At 42.7% G+C, this 22,330-nt stretch overlaps 1 protein-coding gene across 15 annotated transcripts in view; it reads left to right on the top strand.

Moving 5' to 3' along the window:
* TANC2 (tetratricopeptide repeat, ankyrin repeat and coiled-coil containing 2) overlaps positions 1-22,330 on the top strand; it is a 250,259-nt gene that overhangs the window by 125,515 nt on the left and 102,414 nt on the right. For all 15 annotated transcript variants that reach the window (XM_054801162.1, XM_054801168.1, XM_054801160.1 and 12 more), the window contains one exon: positions 15,692-15,840. In XM_054801162.1, coding sequence (XP_054657137.1) covers positions 15,692-15,840 — 149 coding nt within the window. The remainder of the gene's footprint in view (positions 1-15,691; positions 15,841-22,330) is intronic.

Raw genomic sequence — 22,330 nt, forward strand, 5'->3', positions numbered from 1 at the left:
GCTGCAGCTCTGGAGGTGAGCTGGTCACTGGCGAGCAGTTACCCTGTGGATGTTTGCTCATCTTCTGCTGTAGGAGTGGATTATGCTTTATCTGTCTGGATTTATGGTTCCTGCTGTGAAAATAGTGGTAACACAAGGGCTAGAGGTATTGCTGGGCTAAAGGAGCTTGGGAGATGAGACCTTGGAAAAAAGTAGGTGGCTGGAGAAGGATCCTTGTGTAAAGAAGAAAAGAAAAACCAAAGGTCTGGACAACTCATAAGGACTAAAGGACTTTGAGTCTGGGCATAGCGTCCAGCTCCGGATGGGGAGGTGGAGGGAGAGGGGCCAAGTCCTACTCTGGACTGTGGCGAAGCCTGCAGGCACTGCCTGTAATCAGTTTTCCAGGGAAATGCAGCTCCTTTCTTCAGTGTTAGGCTTATTTTAACCCTCCTCTAAAACATGTGCATCCTGTGAAGGATGTTAGCACATGGTGTTAAATCCTGAGTGTCTCCAGGAATGATGATATGAGTTGAAAGAAGGAAAAAAAATAAGGCTGAAGATATGCTAGAGCCTAGCAGTTGAGTGAGGGTGGAGTGGTTTGTAAAGTGATCCCTGACAAGTAATGCAATTAATTATACACTTAAAGGCAGTTTAAAACACTAAATAGCAACGAGGAGAGAACATTATCTACTCTGCATATAGAAATGATTATTTCAATTTGAGATGCCTAGAGACGAAATTTTGCTCAATGCTAAAATGTTTATTTTAAGGCTTCAGGCAAATTTCTGCACGTTCCAGGGAGGTGGTTTCCTGAGCAACCACCCTGCCACCGCTTGGCCTCTCGTGCTGCTGCGGAGAATTATTGCTTTTGACATCTTGCAATGTGAATCAGTGTATGAGGTGATGTGCCCTAGACGTTTTAACTTTGAGGAAGGAAAAAGAAGAATCAGGTGGCTAGTCTCTTTGAGGGAACTTCTAATAGGAAGGACAAAGCTTGATGCATAATTTTTTTTGGGAACGATACTCTTTTTTTTGCCGAGGAAGGACATTAAATTCTGTAAGATAAATTTAATCTATTTAAGTGAAAGCAGAAATTGGCCCACATTTTATAGCTGTTGCATTTAAGATGACAAAAAAAAGCTGTTTCATGGCTTTGAGAAACCCATTTCTATCAGAATTACATTTCTGTAAAAGTTTTTGTCATTGCAGTGGTCATTTAGAGTTCAATCAAGCTCTTTTTGACTTGGAGTGTCTATGGTGGAGAACTTGTTCCTTGTTTCTTGACTTAGCGGTGACTTTGATCTGTCCTCCCTCCCTGTCTCAGCTCTGATCCTCCGGACACTGTTTGGCAGAGACGTTTGCATGTTCCTTCTTGTCAGACTTTCCAAGACAATGGAAGAACAGGAGTTGACCTTCAAACCTCTGTTGTTCAACTGTTAAACCTTTTCTGTAATGGTCTAGTGATTCACAGTTTAATGTGTAATATTTTTTTCCCCAAAATTTATTGCACCTCACCAATCCTGCCTGCTGGTGTGTGTAGTGAACAGCATCCTGGCTTCTTGGTTTTTTGAGTTGTATATCATGAGGGCATCTTTCTTTGACCTGTTTTTTTTTTGGTTTTGGCATGGTAGCTAAAGCATGTTTTGACTTACAAGTGCTGAGGAAACCTGTTGGAAACGGTCTGAGATGGATGGTGCTTTCAGGTAATTGCCTTTTGTCTTAGATCAATGTTTGCAGTTGCATTTTGTGTGATTTATTACCTTGTCATTATGTTTCAAAGGCTAAGTATGTTATGACAGTATCTTTTCATTTGATTAAATTCCTCTTCAGAAATTTTGGGACACAAGTCTTAAATGTCTGGCCAGGGGATGTTTGCTTGTTCCGCATTAGGCTGGCAGGCATCCGTTTCCATCCTTAATTGAGTTAGGTACCCCAGCAGTGCCGCTGCCACGGACAGCAAAGGGTGATTTACCATCGCAGTGTCGTTTATGTTCATCTCATCGCTCCTTTTTCTCTTTCTTTGGTTAAAGAATCATTGAGGTTGACATCAGCATGCTGCTGCTGCTGCTTCTTTCTTTTCATCATGTAAAATGTGTATTTTTCATTTTACACAAACTACATACTTCTCTTAAAATAACAAAACATTTCTCAGGTGTTAGAAAAAGGCCTTTAATAGGGAATGCATGCAACAGAGTTGTACTCTGATTTTTCATGGTGAAAATACAGGCAATGAGCCAAAATACCCACAAAACCCCAAACAAATTCGACCAGCAGGATCCTTGCCCAACCTCTGTCATGTTGGACAGTGATGAATTGGGAGGAAGGCAGGGGAATAATCAAACCAACCATGGCTTGACAAATGGTTTTACTGTTGAATCTTGTGGCTGTCCCAGCTTTATCAAGCCCACTGACCTGAAGGGAATGGGAAATCGTTGTGATCAGCCCTAATTGCACAAGAGAGTCATGGCAATTCGGTACGTCGGTTGCTATGGAAGCGATTGACTTTTCTCACGCTTCTCTTGGGAGGACAGTGCTGGTTTCTTCTGCTGTACTGAGAGGTGGAAACAGTTTCAGAATAAATTCCTGGATTAACCCTCCAAAACTTAACTCTGACAAATAAACCAAACCAAACCAACCCCCACCCTGGTCTGAAATTCTGATTCTGAGAGGAATAGTGAAGGTGTTTTTAGAGTTTCAGATGTGTATCTGTTTGGGATTAGCCATAGACCACTTCCCATTAGGTATAGTTGGGTTTGCTGCAAACTGAAAGCTGCAGCTCAGAGAACAGTGGCTGCGTTTACAATTTAGGGTTTATTGAACCTTCTCGTCAAAGGGGAGATGCTCAAGAGAAAAACTGAACATAATACAAATTCCATATGCTATTGCCATATGTTTTAACTGTTAAATAACTTCAGATGACCTGGTATTCTTGAAGCTTCCTGATGTGATCTCTTAACCAACTTCCCTTTACAACCTAGGTTTTGGTTTCATCTGTCTGTGGGAAAAATAAAAAGGGAAAAAGGGGGAAAAAAGGCTTTAAGTGATCCAAATTCTGTTTATGTGAAGAACTGTCCAACTTTGAAGTGTTGCAGCTACTGCCAAAACATTCAACCTAGGTGGCCCCTGAAGTGTGTTGCCCATCAGATACTTAATTTAGCATCAGAATTTCCTGCAACTTAGCACCTTTGTCTGCCCGTCTGGATGGATCCCAGGAAGTCTAACAAGTCGTTTTGCTTCATCAAACAGGAGTGCTTCTTTTCAGTTGTTCTATTCGGAAACAGTAACTTTTTTGTGCTAATACTTTGGCTTACTGAATATTTATAGCTTTTTGTCTTGCCAGTGAGTAAATATATATGCAAGCAAACCAACCCTGTTGATTTTGAAACTGTTGGTGATGGGCCTACAAGGATCAGTGTAAAGCCTCCTTTTCTTCCATGTCTGAGCAGATGTGACCAGGTGCTTGATATGAGACTTTCTTGTATGGATGGAGCATCGGAGACTTTCCCTGACCTGTGTACTTATCCTTTTCATTGCTGATGGACAGCGCCAGACAAGGTCAGACTTCTCATTGAATGAGTGACTCCTGGCAGAGGAGTTTCCTCTTCCAGTATCTTATTTTTTTTAAACAAGGGCAATCGGCCACTGCTGCTCCCAAATATTGCAACTTGGGCAGTATGGCTGCAAAAGTGTGATGGCCTTTGAAGCAAGGTACTCTGAGTTATGCGGATTAGTCAGGCATCAGTTGTGTTGGGAAGCTGATGTGTAGGGTTTGTCTTCGGTACTGGTGTGGGTCACCGTTTTGCTCCAGGATTGTACTCTGATGACCATCCATGCCGCTTAGCTGTCTTTGGGTGTAGAACATTGTGCTTTGGCTACAAGCAAAATTGAAGATTAGGTAAGTTCAGGGACTGGTCAGGTAGGTGATGTACATGGAACGATTGCAAGTCTTGGACCCTCAGCCTAATGCAGACCTCCAACACTGTCCTGATAGTCCTTGGATGCTCAAATGCCTTCTTATCGCCTTGTCTGCACATGGCTCCATCTTCAGCTCCTTGGCTGGCCTAACATACCCATCTGTAAGACAAAAGTATCTATTACGGATGGGACAAAGGCATGGCTAATAATGAAACATAAGTCACCGTATCTTTCACCAGTCACTGGACCTTCTAATGACAGATAACTTACCTAGAATTTCAGTCTGAAGCAATTTCAGTTCTGGCTTAGATAACAGGACATTGATTTCTCTCTAACCTGACGTATTTTGCAAAGGTACAAAATATCCTGTCTCAGACCAAGAAATCATTCATATTGAAAAGATGGAAGGGTTCCCCCCCCCCGTAGGTAACAGGTAACAAATCTGTCTCTGTGCTTGTCTTCTGCTTAATTTCTTTTGGACTATTTATTATGCTTAGTCATTAAAGGCATCTGCTGCCTCTGTCATCCTACTGAAATCTTCAGCCATTTCTCCACCTTCAGGATCTCAATTTATTGCTGACAGAATAAGTAAAATGTGCCTTTTGAACTCCCAGCAGTGCTGCTCACTTGTTGCTAAAGACTCTGGTGTTTCTCAGTGTCCTCGTGACGTGTCACAGGACCACTGGTCTGCACTTGCATTTTATAATTGTAAATTCTAGGCAAAACTAAATCACTGTTCCCAGATTTTCCTTTCTTCGGGAGAAAAGACCAATCAATACTTCCAATTTGGCAAAGATACTACCTATCAAATGAGATTTGGGAAATCATTTCAGCTTTTGTTCATCTTGTGGTAGTTCTGTCTCCACTCAGCATCTGTCAGGCTGAATTACCTGTGCATCGGCACGTGTTCGGTGCCAGCTCAAGGGCAGCATTGAGGGTCCCAGCGCCATGGCAGCCCTGACCTGGCTGTGACAGTCCTGTCCTGGTTGTCTTTGGGCTCCTGCTTGCAGTACTGTTGTCGTCTTTACACAAACCTCATCTTCTATCTGAGCTCCCGGAGCTATTGAGTTCTGTAGGAGTTCTTTAGGCTGAGTTTAGTTTGAAGTTAGTCTTACATTTATGCCTGTCACAAGTGGAAATACTGGGATGCTAAGCGAGGCAAAAAGGAAGGAAATAATGGTTGTGCCAATTAGCCTTCCCTTTTTCCTTCTGGCTCAGATATTTATTCCCAAGTGCTTTACAGTCTAGAGGAAGTGGTCAATAATTATTATTCTTTTTTTTTTTTCCTTCTTTTTTCTCTACAATGATTTGAGATACTATTATTTTGTTTCAACTCATTATAGAGGCAAAAACGCCTCAATGTTAATTTTACCAGCCCTAATGATAGAAGGAGGAGTGGATGCATTTATAGAAAACTGCTCAATTCTTTTATAAGCTTGGTTCCCATGTCTTAACGCATACATGAGGCCAACGGATGCTTTTCGGGGTATTTTTTTGTCCTGTGCAAAAAGTACTTGAACTTCAGTGATACTATGGAGAGCTTCTCATAAGTGAAAATATGTGGTGCTCTGAAAGCCACACCATTACTTCTGCTCTCTTACCAGTTGCCTTGACTTCCTAACCCTCCGCAGGACTGCAGAACAAATACTTCTTTATTCTTATCCAGCGTGAATATCGTTACCCTTGCTGTAATTTGTTTTGATCATCGTATTCCCCTCATCCTGTCTGTTCCTTTCTCCTGGGCAGCACAGCTGCACTTGTACGCAGAAGAAAGGAGATCGATTTGCTCATAATCTCCTGCATCGCAGTAGATTGTCTGCTTTATTAAGGAGAATTTTTGACATCTTATGTCACTAATTATTTGACTCCTAATCACTTGAAAAATAATGACTTTGAATCCAAACATGAAAATTTTGGCCAGCTGCCAGTTGGAAAGTACAGCCTTGCTGGGAAGCATTAATTATACCACTGTATCGTCAAAGTCCTCCAGTGGTCTGGAACTTATTGCAGGGTCCAAAACTGTTGTATTTGGTCTGATATTGTAGCAGCCTTCCTCTCAGACTCCTCTACTTGCTGTCTTCTGAGTCAGGTCCCCCCTAGCTCTTCTATACGTTCCCATGGGGAGTCCCCGTCCCTCCGGGGAAGTGTTGTCCCACCACACGTGTTGGCATCTGGAGCAAGTGTCTCGTTCCTGGGCTCCCCGCTCTATTCCCGTCTCTTCTCAGCATCTGTTCTGCTTACCCAGCAAGAGGAGATGTGATGGGGGTTACCTGCATGGCTCTCACCTGTGCCTCCCCCCCTTCAGTATCTTCAGTGTGGTATTTCCACCCAAATTACATGGGTGAAATGTCAGATCATATGCTGTGTAACTGAAACGCGCTGCGATGACAGCATGGTTAGGTTTATTTTTGGGCGGCATAAGATTTTCGTTAATATGGTTTATGCTGTAGAGAAACAACAAGTTTTAAATGGATCTCATCCAAACGGACGGTTGGGTTTTCCCCCTCTAATCACTGAAGGGATGCTAGTTAGCAACAGCCCTAGGTGTTGGCTCTGTTTGAAAATAGTACCGAAAAGCACAGAAAATACTCTGTTACATTTAGAGGTGCTACTAGAATTGCCTACAACAGTTATACAAAAGTCCATGCGAGTACTGGAAGTGATGGAGTTACTGCATCTCAGCCCGCTGCTGGGTTACCTGAGAATATTTTAGTTTGCGGTTGCACCACGTAACAGCATGCCGGGTCCTTTTGCTTCTGAGAGCGTGAACGTACCCTGTCTGAGCGCTGCGGGACTTTTTTTTAATATATGATGCAATTTCTCACATAGAAAGTAAGAATCATCCAGTAATGTTTTATACTTGATATTCCAATAAGTGGTAACAGTAGATTATTACATTCATATGGTAGTTTTTATATCCAAACAGTACTTTTGAAATCTTATTTAGGTATATAATGGCAGTAGGTTTTAGAGGTTGCTGTCAGTGTTGTAAATGCAAAGATCGTAATTTAGTCTGATTTGCTTATAATAAAACTTATTCTGGGAATGTGATGATGTATCAGATATAGTAAAGAAAAGGCCTTTATGCTGTCGTGGTCTCTTCTTACTCCATTATAAACCCACGACCTCCCATTTGACAGTGGTTAAAGGCTACAGTAAAGTGTCATCATTTGCCTTACTAAAGTTATGTCTCATTATAAGCTAGTTGTGTTTTGACCTGGCAAAGCTATTTTGGGAGAAGAAAAGGTATTTTTAAAAATCCTCTACAGAGGGCTGCCCACTGTGCAAAATTCCCACTGCAGCGAGCATCATCCAAAAATGTTCAGAGGGGAGTATGTTTCCAATCTTCTGTTGAAGCCGTGCCGCCGTCCGGTCGACTGGGTTTGCACCATGAGCAACTGGGTTTCTTATTTGTACTCCATCGCAAAAGGAAAACTTGATACTAAATTTGCTTGAGAGCAGAGAAAGTTACTGCTTTTGGTTTTCCTCCTGGGTCTTAGCAGTCGTGACGCATAACGCGCCTTTGTGAGATTTGTGTCAGGGTTATGATGTATGGTTTAGGTGGATGCTATGTGATGTGCCTAATATAGCAAAAGAAAAATTTTAGCAAACAAGTAGTATTTGAAGGGAGCATTTGTTCTCTTTTGATTGTGAATCATATTAAAAAAACCCTCTGCATCAATGAGAGTGTAAGATACCATCCTCAAACTTGTCTGGAATAGAAGGTCAGTTCAAAGAGCTAAAAAACAAGTACCAAACAACTTTAAGAGTCAAGGCCTTTGGTCAGTCAGTGTTTGATGAGAGGTTGTATGTTTAGAGCCAGGAGAACAGACCCATGTTCGTGATCAGGTGATGTTTTATCTCTAAACCACCAAAACTGTAAAGGAGGAAATAATTGCATCTCTGCTTTCCATCAGTGAGGGACTTAACTGCGGGTCATGTTGTCCTTGATATGTTAAAGAGCTCAGGAACCTTTTCAGGGATCAAAGTGTAATCCCGCTTTTAGGAAATGTTCCCCATACCCGGGCTCATATTTATACTCGTGGCCTTTTTTTTTATATACATGTTCAGTGATCAGTGCACTGAATGTCCTCACATTTCCCCCATTCCCTTTTCTTTGGTACTTAAATGGGAGCTGAAATGCAGGAAAATTTATTCCCAAATGTGTGTGCAGAGGATTTTGTTTAAAATCTAGAACATGAAATGCATTGAATTAGATTTTATGATAGCATTGAAATTACATTTACTGCCTGTCTCCGGCTCGGTATCGTTTCTGATTAAAAATAACTGTCTTTCTGACAATCTACTTGAAGGAACGTTGAAGGACATCATCAGCAAAGGCAGTGGGAAGGACTGGTTAGGAAGCAGTATTTATACGCAGTGCAAAGGAGAATTTCTTTTGTTTGAATTTCTTTTTAGAGGAAATGTCTGTGGAATTTCTGCAAGAGACTGACTTAGTGGAATTAGTGATAATTTTCTTACAGAAATCACTAGGTAGAGTGGCAACAGCCACTATAGAAAGCAGAGCTGGAGCAGTACACGGGGCACAGGTCGAGTCAGAGCTGTGGTTTGGACATCTTTAGTTCAGTGTTAGTTTTTTGGCTAGCTGGAGAGCTTTGGTATCAATGTACAAGGAGAATATGTTTACTTTGCCACTTGTCTACGGTGTGATTTAAGTTGGTGGGACCGTTTTCCATTGCTCTCACAGAACTACTAAGTATCTGATGAGTAGCAGTACAAAAATACGCATTTAAAGCGATGCGTCTGGGGCAGCCTTCATCCCGTATTGGTTAAATTTTTAAAAATTTCTTCTTGATGTAAACAAGGCTAATGAAAAAAATCTGCCATTAATTCTGAGATTAGGGGAATATGCAGAAATGGTCAAGGGCGTTTTGCAAATATAGCTCAAGTGTATCCTGAATAATTTAAAGCAGACGTACGTAATAACGGGACAGATTCAGGTCACATGGAGAGAGGGAAGTCATTAGATAAAACTCTACAGTTATGTAATTGAAGATCAAAATGATAAATGGTATCATTTATTTCTGGCGTTCCATAGGTGCTCAATCTTTGCATATAACTATTTTTTTCTTTGCTAATTTAAGAATTTTTTATTTTTAAGACAAATCAGTTTCATAGGTAAATTCTGTGATGGTGCCACTAAGTGAGCTCTTACCCAGTTCTTCTTGTTAGCCACTTGCTGAAATAGATTTCAGATGTAATTTAAATTGTGTTCGAAGTCTGGTTTTGGAAGTAAAAGTATAATGATTAAACCAAAAATATTCTCTGGAGTAAAGACACATTGTTAGTGTCTCCCAGGGGCGCTACCCTACATCATTTGTCTGAAAGATTAGACGATGGTAGCTATCAAACAAGTCACAGAATTACAGAATAAATCATAAAGAAATTTCATTTGCTTGTAAGCAATTGCAGCTGAAATATGTGGCAGATTTCGTAACAGGATTTGAAAGGACAGAACAGAAACAGTGTTTTAAAATGATAATGTGTAAAAACATTGTACGTTTTGAATGCTTTCTTGAAAAGAGCAAACCTAATAACTGTGCTTATAAAATGATATATTTGATTTTCAAGGAAATGCTATGAACATTTATGAGCACTTATGAATTCCATCCTGCTGCGTATGACGTTAACAGAGGTATTAGAGTTGACCCTTTCAAAAATACTGAGGATATATGTAGGCAAGACACCTGAAAGAGTTGCCGGGATCCATAAAATTACTCCTAAAAGGCCTAAATCAGGTAAATTCCAGGGTGAATTGCGGAGGTCTTCTGACATATGTAAAGTGGGTTGAATTTTTTAAATGGAGGAAGGATTAGAGCTATTAAATTGCTTGACAAGCTCAGGTTATAATGTTTCTAATTTGCATTTTTGCAGTTCAGTCAAAAAAAAAAAGTCATTAACTTAAAAGGATGACAAAAGTAGCTGGAAAGCATGGAGGTGTGCACTGCTGAGATCTGGTGCAACTCTGGAAGCTAAATTATGTAAAAAAATTAATTATTACTAATATTTGACAATTGTTCTTGCGCTGTTGAATGGGTGACGTGCTCTCGGGCAGGTCTGTGGCAGAGCGATGCTCTGTCTTCTCCTGCATCCTCCGCTCCGCCCCCGCGGACCCCCCCGGCCTTACGGCTCAGCTGCTGATCAGTCCCCGCTCCCCGCCCTCCTCCCAGCCAATCGATCGATCAATCGATCTCCTAACGCAGTGCTCCAGTCTCTGCCTCAACAGGCTTTTCTGTCCCACAGACCGCCCTGCCGTCGGCAACACAAAGTGGCCTCCCAGCTTTCCCGACCCCGATCTAATTAACCTTCTGTTTGTCTCCCTGTCCAGCTCATCCTCTGGTGGCATCTATTCCAGTATAGTTCAGTCCAGAAGCAAAATAAATAAGTAAAAAAATCATAGTATGCTCCTCAAGGGCTAGAGATGGAGAGATCACATGTTCTCATTTTCTTGTTTCTTTGTCTTCTGGTTTCAGACTACTTAAGTCACATTTGTGTTGGATTTTTGATTTATTTTTTTTTCCATTACCATGAAGATTGGACTTTTCGTAAGGGAGCATTGGGTACAGGAACAGAAGCCTGAGTGGCTGGTGCTGGTTTGGGATTTTGCTTTCTTCCCTGTGGCTCCGTGCTGGGAATGGGAAGCTCTTGCCCTGCTGATTTTTGCTCCTGTTTGTTCCACTTCTGGACCGCTCTGTGCATGCAGCAGGGTTAAGTCTGCAGGCTCTGATCTACTGTGTCCAGCATTCTACTGCTCTGATAGATAAAAATGCCAGATAGCCTAAACACGTGTAGTGTTTTCATCTAAAAGGACAACCTGTTTCACATCTCTAGGAGCTTTTATTTATTTCTGTCATATAATGCTGACATTACCTGTCTCTTCTGAAGATTAAGGATTAAAAGAAAGAAGTATCTGTTAGTATAGCTTTTTGGTGATTGTACCTAAAATTCGATTGCATATTTCATGTAGTCTTTTGAACATTATTCTTTTTTCTCACTTTTTAGAAGATACCTTTAATTTATGTATAGCTCACTACAAAAGAATCTGAATGTCTTATTTTCAAGTTCATTTGGTTTTGCAGTGCAAAGCAAGGCTGGTTGCTTACATTTTTCTTACCAAAAAACCCCCCAAAACAACCTGGTACTGCTTGGACAAATTACCTCTCCTTCCAACCAGGCTACAACTTTTGAGACTAATCTATCTTGGAGCTGTTCATGGGTTTTTATTTATGTTATTAGAAATAAGCAATTCACCGCAATGTGTTCGTACTCTGCGGGCTGTATCCGTGATGAAAGTCCTTGGACTAGTGGCAAGTAAATCTAGTAAATCTCTTTTGGTTTTGACTCTGACTTCAGGACCTGAAATGCTGATTCCAGGTTTGGAGCACTTGCCTTGAAACAAAACACAACAAATTCCAAGCGGGGAAAAATTTCTTTATTAAATTCCTTGCTGTAAAGGGAAATAATTTTTAATAAGATTCAGAAGAGGCATTTGTCACGTGGGGATTGGTAAATGACAGAATTACAGACTGGCAGGGGTTGGAAGGGGCCTCTGGAGATCATCCAGTCCAACCCCCCTAAAACCCCCCTGCTAGAGCAGGATCACCCAGAGCAGGTCGCACAGGATGGCGTCCAGGCGGGTTTGGAATCTCTCCAGAGGAGACCCCACAACCTCTCTGGGCAGCCTGTCCCAGGGCTCGGTCACCTGCAGAGGGAAGAAGTTTTTCCTCGTGTTCAGATGGAACTTCCTGTGCTCCAGTTTGTGCCCGTTGCCCCTTGTCCTGTCGCTGGGCACCACTGAGAAGAGTCTGGTCCCTTCCTCTAGACACCCACCCTTTAGATATTGATAAGTGTTGATCAGATCCTCTCTCGGTCTTCTCCAGGCTAACCAGCCCCAGCTCTCTCAGCCTTTCTTCATACCAGAGATGCTCCAGTCCCCTCATCATCCTCCCAGCCCTCCGCTGGACTCTCCCCAGTAGTTCCCTGTCTGTCCTGAATTGGGGAGCCCAGACCTGGACACAGAACTCCAGATGTAGCCTCACCAGGGCAGAGCAGAGGGGGAGGAGAACCTCCCTCGACCTGCTGGCCACGCTCTTCTTCATGTGCCCCAGGTACCATTGGTCGTCTTGGCCACGCAGACACACTGCTGGTCATGGGGAGCTTGGTGTCCACCAGCACTCCCAGGTCCTTCTCTGCAGCGCTGCTTCCCGGCAGGTCAACCCCAACCTGTCCTGGTGCTGGGGTTATTCCTCCCTGGGGTGCAGGACCCTACACTTGCCCTTGTTGAACTTTGTTTGGTTCCTCTCCGACCAACCCTCCAGCGTGTCCAGATCTCACTGAATGGCAGCACAGCCTTCTGCTGTGTCGGCCACCCCTCCCAGTTGGGTATCATCAGCAACAGTGTAATCAGAAGTAAATTCATATCTGGCTAAAGCTGAATACAGGTGAGGTGAGTCCGTGCTCTGTTCGGGTGTCCCATCAGCACCACGCAGGTTACTGGCAGGTGCCGAGGTGGGTCTGGTGTTCCATCCCTGGCTGTTTCACTGCAACGGGGCTTATTGTTGAAAACCTCTTGCTTAAAACCAAACAAGACGTAAACGAGTGAAGCGGCTAACTAGAGATGTCAGCTGGCATGAAAAAGAACAAGTTACGTGGTCTGATGGCTGCTGGGAAACTAACAGGAGACCTCGGTGGGTACGTAGGTATGGTTCACCTACCCAGCCCAGCAGCACCAACCCTTTATCCTGTTGTTTTGTGTCTGTATATTAAAAATGTCTGCTTTCTGCTGAACATAAAGGGACATGAAGTTACCCAGTCTCTAGAACCCCTCGAAATGCTCATGCACATGCAATGAGTCAGGGAATTAAAGGGTTTTTATTCTTGTTTAAAATTCTTGGCACTGAGCGTTTTGATACGGTTTTTAATATTACTGACTGTATGCAGAAGCGCGTGATGTAGCACAGTGCAGCAGCGTCAGACCGTGAGCTGCGTTGGGATCTCTGGAATCCACTGATTGACTTAGGTTTGCGTGTGTGTAGCTGGGCAGTTTGTTCTGTTTATTGATATACTAGAGGTTGCTTATTTGAGTTGACTGTAGTATGTATGTCGGAGCTGTTATAGTGTGTTATAGCAGTCATGTCAGAATAGCTAAAAATATCTCAGGCCAGTTCTGTTATCAGCTGTGTGTTCACATTTCCCCAGTGAGGCTGGGGGAACCATGTGCTGAAGCGTGTGTAAAATTTGGCTGCAGTATCAACTGGATAGCACACATGGAGAAGGAGAAAAAAACACAGTTGTGCCCTTGCGGTGAACTTAGAAAAAGAGTATTAGGTTTTACTGTCAACCCTGAAAGGCAAGTGACAGGTTCTTTCCATAATACCCATTCACGGGCATCTTGGAGCTGCTGTGTCTCTTCTTTGACACTCAATTAAATGACTGCACTTATTTTTAAAGACCTAAAACCAAAAGAGGGAATAATCCAGTACAATAGTGCTTTGCTTAAGTTCAAAGTTATCTGTACTTTGTAAGCCATGTTACAACAAAATAATTGATAGTTCTACTCTAAATGCAATGCTCTCGGAGCTCAGCTGCTTCAGGTGCAGCTCTTGATGCCTTGTGCCATGAGCAGCATCTTGCAGGTAAATTAGAGCTGTTATCACAGCAGACAGTTATTATCTTCTGTATCTTCTGTGTTCTTATGCCGTGACCTGGGAGAAGCTCGTAATTTTATTTTGCAGGTGAAAGACAGCTTTGTGCCCCTTGGAGATATTTTAGGGGTAGTCTAAAAGAGGGGAGGTTTAAGGGCAAGGTTAAGTCCAGCCTCCAAGGTTTGGGAGTGGTTCCTAACGCTGAGCGGAAGGAAACCTGCTGTGCCCAGCATCCTGCAGCCTGCCCCAGCGCAGTCCAGGCATTCTCCCTAAATCCTCCCTTGGGTGGGCAATGCAGAGACAGGTCCAGCTTTTCCTTTTTGCCAAGGTGTGAAAGCACAGTTTGAGTATGCTAATATTAAGAGTTCTGAAGCCAGAATGGGGAATGCATAATAAATTTCTAATAATTATGAACGGAGCCATATCCTCCATGTGGATATCTAGGATAAATTCTAAAAGTCTACTTTTTTAAAAGAAAAAATAACCTTGGAAATAAAAGCCTATATAATTTTCATTTTACATAAATGTATGCGTTCTGGATTTGACTCCCAGAGATAGTAAATGCCCACAGATTGAATGTGGGTGGTCAGCAGTTCAGAAAATTAGGCCATCCATCTAAATTTGTCTGTACCTTAAATCTATCCTATTCACGTCAGCGTTGTATAAAGCAGTACAATAGGGATTCAGTAACTTAGAAGACAGTTTCTATTATCATACTATGTAATCCATTTTCATAACGGTGAAGTCACCATGTAAGGACGTCTCCAGATGCTCATCTCCCAAAGCTGATGGTGCTTATGAATGCAGACACGGTTGCATGTGAGATGCTCCAGGGTTTTTAATTTGCAGTGGTGCAGGTGAGACACCGAAAAATTGCTCTAAGCTTCCGTGAGATGTACGTTGTGAGTCTAAATGGGAATTTCTGGAATTAAGCAACAGGTTTAAATTTTCTGAGGTCTCATACATATCCCAGATTCTGTGATTTGTGGTTTTCAGGTAGTTATCAAAAAGCAATATTTAAAGTAACATCTTTTTACTGTAGCTTCAGGCTGAGTGCTGGAGCACCCCCGAGCCAGGACAAAGCTGCAAAATGGAGATCGGCCCTTTTCCAGATTTGTACATTATCAGATGAATAATTAACTGTAGACTAATTGCAAATCCTAGTTAGTCTCCTACAACTGCACTAAACACAGTATTGCTTCAGTGTAACATGGAAAGAACTTGACCTTCAGGCTTTCGTAGTGCTGCTGGCGTGAGCAGAGAAGACCTGGACGTTCAGAACCCGACTTACCTTTGTGATACTATGAGTTGAAAATCTCTACAAACTTTTGTTATAAAGTAAAAAGATACGGAAATGTCAATATGCATGCCTGGCCTTTTTCCAGGTGTGCGTTGGTAGCTGGAAGCTTGTCCGTGCTGCTCTCCCTGTGGATGGCAGGAAAAAATTCAGAAAAATTATCTGGAATGTTGTTTTTGAGCTATTTTACACACTTGATGATGGAGAATTGGCAGGTGGGCTTTGTGTTGTATCGTGGTCCACAGTGTGACTGCACAGGGGGCTTTGGTGTCTGGAGAGCAGTGCTTTCTACAGAACCGTGAGCGTGTCAGAAACAGCAGATGATCGTGGAAGGTGCACGCGGGTTTTCTGTCCTGTCCTTTGTCATTAACCACTTAGTAGCGCAGGTCGGCTGCTCTGCGTCTCGTGGAGTGCTTTTGCACGTGTGGCCTTGGTTTCTCTGTGAGTAACTTAGGTAGTTTCTACATGAGAGAAGAGAAGGAGCCCCCTCTCCCTTCTCCGTTGTTGGTCCAGGAAATCTCATTTCCCGGGTGGTGCTGCTGGTACAGGGGTGGCTGTGTTTGCTTCCGTGGGAGGTGCTGGGAATGTAACAAGCAACGAGAGGAGGAATCGCAGCTAACGTTAGAAGGAACGTGTATTGACAGCTGGAGCAATGCATAACCTAAAATTAATGACCAGCATGGAATGTTAAAACAGACTTGAAAAACATGAATAACCTGAAAACCCGGATAATGACGTTGCAGCATGAAAAGTTAGCGGTGTTTTGTTGGTAAAAACACTGAGCAGTAGCCAAGGCAAACAATTGCTGTCTAAATCTGTTTCTCTTCCTGTTTAGGTGATACCGAGCAGGAGCTGGGACCCCCTCCATCCGTAGATGAGGCAGCAAATACACTCATGACTCGCCTGGGCTTCCTCCTCGGAGAGAAAGTGACGGAGGTACAGCCAGGGCCGCAGTACAGCATGGAGGTGCAGGACGAGAACCAGGTACGACGTCTCCGGTCCTTCCTGCTTGCACAGCAGTAGCTGCACGGGTTATGATCCAAACGCAGCGTGTGAGAGAGCAGTTATTTTCTAACGATATGGCAGCTGAGTGTCTCATAATGGTGAAATAACTGTTATGAGGTAAAAGGTTGTATCTCCTCATTAAACGGTGAATCATCATTACAGTGCAGCAGTACATGTTTCAGGGATCAGCTGCCACTGTGTGAAACAGCTTCTGTTGTTTTTCTGTTTCTGCAAATGTTGTAGGAGTGGGTAGCGTTTCTAATCAGATTATAGTGACCAAAATAATCTGTACTGCCATGGCATCTTATATGCAATATTTCAAAAGTATTTTAGCGATGTTACATAAAGGCTCACGTTTTCTCCAGAAAGGAGAGGTAAGTAGTAATAGCCTGATTTTACAGATAGTCATGGGTTTTGCCCGTGTTTGCTGAACAAGGTGATTTCATGCTTGAAAACAGATACAGAAAGCAAATCATAAAATCTTTATTGTGATGGAGTTTGTTACCTCCCCTCTGGCTGGCTGAAAAGCAAAATAGCAAAAAGCTCAGGGCTACAATGTAGATTTTGTGGAAACTGCCTGAGTTCGTTTCTTCCTCCTTCTCCTCAAGCCTGGACAATATCCCCACTCCAGCAGTGTTGGTGAGATGAAACTAGAAGACAGGTTTTTTCCCTTTTTTTTTTTTTTTTTAATTGATAGATGGATAATCCAGTATGTAGCAGAAGAGCATGAAGCTCAGAAGCCCACTTCTAATTCTCTCTCCTTTTAACAGAGTCATTGCATGACTCTGCACAAGTCACTTAGATATTTAAAATAGACATAATATGAAGGACCTGACTTGAGGTTCTGAATTCCTCAAAAAAAAAAAAGAGTCAGTGAGAAGTAGCAGCCAAGAAGAATCGTCAGCACAGGAAAGTCATGGAGCTGTTGGAGCAGGTCCAGAGGAGGCCACAAAAATAACAAAAGGGCTGGAGCACCTTTGCTGTGAGGACAGGCCGAGAGAGTTGGGGTTGTTCAGCCTGGAGAAGAGAAGGCTCCGGGGAGGCCTGACAGCACCTTCCAGTGCCTACAGGGGCCTACAAGAAAGATGGGGACAAACTTCTTAGCAGGGCCTGTTGCGATAGGACAAGGGTAATGGTTTCAAACTAAAAAGTAGATTTAGACTAGATATAAGGAAGACATTTTTTACACTGAGGGTGGTGAAACAGTGGCACAGGTTGCCCAGTGATGTGGTAGATGCCCCATCCCTAGAAACATTCAAGGTCAGGTTGGACGGGGCTCTGAGCAACATGATCTAGCCGAAGTTGTCCCCGCCTATGGCAGAGGGTTGGACTAGATGAGCTTTAAAGGTCCCTTCCAACCCAAACCATTCTGTGATTTGATGATTCTACGCAGATGGTTTCTGTACATCTCTCCCAGGCTGTACCACCTGGAAGGAAACTCAGAAGCTGCTCCATGGAGCCCAGGACTGCTCCCGGCACACACAGGGTGGAGGGCTGCTCTTGGCGAGCAGGCTGGAGGGCTCCTTCCTGGGGTCTATCGGTCCTACGCTATAGACTGAACCAAAAGGGTTTTGATCTTCTGCATGGGCTAAAGTATGGTTGAGAGCCAAGAAATGTGTTTTTGTAAAGTTTTTGCCTTTAACATTTTCATTAAGCTTTTAACACTTTCATTCAATTTTTTATGCAAGTTGTGGTGGATTTGAAATGTACTGTACTATACATTGTGCCAGAAAATGTACTTCTAACAGGCACCTATTTGAACTGAATACTTCAAAGCCAAGCAGAGCTTTCTACTATAAATGGTTCCTTTTGTTACTGCCTTTTGACAAAAATTAAAATCCCGTCTTTTCTCTAAAGCAAAAGATGTCTTTGGAGAATAAATAAAAGAAAAATCTAAAGAGAAACAGCAGAGAGTTGTCCTCTAAAATAGATTGATATCTTGGGCTGTGTGCTAATTTTTGCATGAAAAAGTTTTACAGGGCCTTTGAATGCTATTCATGTGCTGGGTAAGATAAAGAGAGGCTGGTTCCTCAATTACCAAGTTAATTTTTTTTCTTTCTTTGTGAGCGTCTCCTGCTGTCAGCGCTTGCCTAGAATTGCAAAGTACTCAAGGTTGGAAATGACCTCTGGAGGTCATCTCATCCAGCCGCCTGCTGAAAGTAGGGCTAGCTTCAAAGTTGGAGCACATTGCTCAGGCCTTGTCCAGGCAAGTTTTGAAGATCTCCATGGATGGAGAATCAACAGGCTCTCTGGGCAGCCTGTTCCAGGGCTTGATGACTCTGATTATGAAGGAGTTCTGACTTTTACCTAATAGAAAATTTCCTTACTACAACGTGTGACGATAGTGTCTTGTCCTTTCCCTTTGCACTTCTGAGAAGAGCATGGTTGTGTCTTCTCTACAAGCCCCTGCAGATGGTGGAAGCCTGCAGCTATCCCTAGATGCAGTTTAGGCGTCTCTTCTCCAGGCCGAATGAACCTTCTCCATCAGCCTCTCCTCCTACATCATCAGCTCTAGCCATCTAACGGTCTTGGTGGCCCGCCTCTGACTTTTGCCATCTACCACCTACCACTGGCTGTCTTGGGACAGGAGCCACGCACAAATCCTGCCCAAGCTAAAGCTGCTTCTGGATTGCAGCAAATCTTCTGAAAGCCTCTCCAACTCTCCTTCCCAAGTTGAATTCCTTCAGCTGCTCTACTTACAGTGTTGAAACTCATAGAATCATAGAATGGTTTGGGTTGGAAGGGACCTCAAAGATCATCTAGTTCCAACCCCCCTGCTACGGGCAGGGACACCCTCCACGTTGCCCAAAGCCTCATCAGTAAGATATTTACGGGATTTGCAAAGATTAATTCTTCCATTAATCATTGATTAATTAAAATCTGATTGAGACTTTGACTACTAATTTCCACTTGAATTTAAAAATGAGTACAATTTTCTAGGTTTTAATGCATTAATATATATGGCCTGGGCAAAGAAAACGTTCTTTGTATCAAAAGCTGGGACTTGGCTACTACTTGTTATTCTAACCATGCTTTGCCTTCTCAAGCGAGAAAATAATTATTTGCAATCTCACCAATGCTTGAGCTAAAATGAAGATAAGGAATAGAGGTGTTTTCACTAAAACTGCCCCAATCTGTGAATCGGCACATTGCATTTTCACTCAGTTGCCTTATTTTGAATATGTCAAAGGATATATTCTCTAATCCAGATTGCTGTGAAATTGCGTGGTTTATGTGCTGTCTCTTTCTTAATCATGCTTTACTTAATGAGAGATCACAAATGCTGAAGAATAAATCCTTTTTCTCCTACTTTTTGGGAGACTATTTTTTAACTGTACTGGCTGCCAGAGAAGCACAAAGGACAATGAGACTATGACAGAACAGTTTAATTTTTCAAAGCTTAGTGAAAATGTGACAGATGAAACAGCAGCAATAATAATACAGAATGTTCTGTCAATGGAAATTTATATTTAAAACTTGCACAGAGGAACATTTTTCTATATCAATACAAAAATAAAACATGTCAATCAATGCCAAGTGATATACCATGTTATTTAGTAATTTCCAGTTGCAAGGAGCTTCTTAAGGAGCTGCATTGATAACACTACAAATAAAAGAACTTATAATATCACTTTTGGCACTTCATGAAACAGTGGTGTTATCAGCTGAAGGGAAGATGAGTGTACGATTCTTATACTGAATTTTAATTTGCATTAAAGCGTTATTTATCTGTGTTTTAAGGTTAGTGGATGTTATTTTGTTAGCACTGAGATAAGTTTCAGGAGGGGTTTGTTTAAAGTAACAGTTGAAAAAATCTCACCATAAAGAATTTGTAATAGTAATAATGCTTCGCATTCTGAAAGATCCCAAATGGGAGCAGATTAAATTTTAGGTGCTGTAGTATGAGACTGGAAGGCACCTCTGGAGATTGTCCAACCTGCCCACTTGAAGCAGGGTCAGCTCAGAGCAGGTTGCTCAGGACCATCTCTGCTTGGGTTTTGAATATCTCTGTATCTCCTATGTCGGATGCTCCAGTCCTTCAGTTGTCTTCGTGGTACTTTGCTGGACTCCCTCCAGTATCCCCATCTGCCTCTTGTACTGGGGAACCCAGACCTGGGTGCAGCACTCCCGGTGTGGTCCCACCAGAGCTGAGCTGGGGAGAAGCATCACCTCCTTTCGCACACTGGCATCGCTCTTCCTAACGCAGCCCAGGATGCTGTTGGCCGCCTTTGGACCTCAGAAATAATCTTACCTTAAACTTCATGCAGTTTGTTGTACTGTCAGTGAGTTAAAGAAAATGAATATTGGAAAAAGCTAATTTGATAACTCAGGTGTACTGATGGAGTCCAAGCTGCTGTGATAAATCAGAAGAGACAGTCCCACTGTAGTGGGTAGCTCAGTGAAAACATTTGCTTGATGCATAGCAGCGATCCAAAAAGAGCCCCATGTTAGGTTATATTAAGAAAACCGTAAACCCTGGTAATTTTAAGGGGAAAGCAAAATGGAATATTGTCACTGAATACTGACACACAAGTAGTTTTTAATTTCACCACTAGAATTAATGAGTTAGAAATAATTTTGCAAAATTAAAAACAGATTTACAAAAATCAGTATGGTATTTAGACATCTGAAAAGATTGCAGTATGAGAAGATGAAAAGGGTTCATTGAGAGAGAAGGCGCGTGACGGGTGATGTAACAAATGTGTGAAACCAGAATATACAGGGAGCCAGAATTTATAGAGCAGTCAGCTTGCCTGCGATTCCTGGAAGGCTCCGGAGGAAAAAAAGAGATGTATTTGTAAGTACCTAGAACATAAAAGAATGGAAAATAACAATAACCGTGATCCACTAGTGGCACCACAAATTGGATGAGGAAAGTGTTGGTTTGCTTCTCCTGAGTGCTTCAAGAGTCGACGTGGTGGCAGCTGTCTCATTCACTGGTGTGGAATATTTTATGCAGATACTGGAGGGAGATTATAAATTATCATGGAAATACTCGCACGGTTTAGTTTCTCCTGTGTTGCAATCTCGCTATTTAATATAAAAAAACATGCCTGTGGAGCTGTCGTATTAGCACTCCATCCCTGGTTTGTTGATGTGCTAATCCACGTTCAGGGCACTCTGTAATTAAGTTAAGATTGATGCGGCATGCTGGCGTGAAAGCAAAGGCGTGGGGCGCTGGAGGGGGATGCCTGCCTCGGCGCAGCCCCATCCCACCGCTGGCAGGGATGCTCTGTTTCGCCTCGAACGCCGGGGTGGTTACGCTCCGAGAAAGGATTTTTACAAGCCCCATTGGGATACCCTGGACAAATTAGATCATTTCCCAGTAGCTACGCATCGGAGCTGCCTTCTAATTTAAAAACCAGTAAATATTTCACATGTTCTACTTAGAAAAGTCCATCCCAGGCATTTTTTTCAGCTTCAAGTGTAAAATAGTGAGGAAGAAAAAAAAAAAATATCATGTCAAACCTGTTTTGCAGTTTGCAAGCGTGATGCTCTCCATGGTCACCTTGGGTTCAGATGACATGGAAAAGGGAATACAAATTCATACAATTATTAGGGAAGTATTCACACAGAATAAAAGAAATCTCATTTAAGTAAATTCCAAATGGGGAATTAACCTCTGCTGTTCCTTCCTTGGGACTAGTATCATTTTACAATGAAAAAACCACTGTCCACAGAGGCTAGCTACAGAAGACAGCAGCAGTGCAAGAGATGACGGCGTTCCACAGCATCCCCCGAGCAAGGGGGAGACGGGGTGACCTCCTTGCTGCAGAAGCTGAAAAGATAAATTTAAGGAAGGATCACATCCTCAAAGCCCATTTTTTTCAGTGCTGACCTTGTACATCCTCCTGTACTCAGGGGGAGATGGATCGCTGGCCTGACCCACCGCGGGGGTGCCTGCTCCTCTGACGCCCACACCGCGCACAGGATGCGTGGTCTGGGGTTAGTTTTGTGGAAGGGAACTATTGAAGTTGCCGTTTTTAAAGTGATTTCTGGATGATTGCTCTCAAGTACAGTGTAAGGGTGATTAAGTTGCTGTGTTGGGTCAACAAGAGCGTCTTCCCAGCGTTGTGGTCGGTGAGCCATCTCTTGCGCTTGCCCTCCTCCGGTGACTCTGCGCAGCAGTGTTTGGTGCCTGCAGGCACTCCAGGACGTATCTCCGGAGAGGAGGACCATTTGCCGGGGAAGCTTATGTGTCCAGTAGCCTGTGGTTAAAACAAGGGATCTGTCTTGTATCACAGCTTGCCTCAAATTGAATTCGAGAATGATTTTGTTTTCTTAACAAACTAATCTCTCTGCACAGCATTAGATGTATAAACTCTCCCAAGCTTCTTGCACACAGCTTCTTATGGGGTCTTTCCAAAATAACTTTTAAAACACCATCTTTTTTGTGCTGCTGCATTTTTTGTTTTGTTCTGCCTTTGGAGAGCAACATTTTCTCTATTGTGGTTTTGATTTTTTTAAA

Source organism: Grus americana, chromosome 22 (assembly GCF_028858705.1).
Source record: "Grus americana isolate bGruAme1 chromosome 22, bGruAme1.mat, whole genome shotgun sequence".
Taxonomy (NCBI): domain Eukaryota; kingdom Metazoa; phylum Chordata; class Aves; order Gruiformes; family Gruidae; genus Grus; species Grus americana.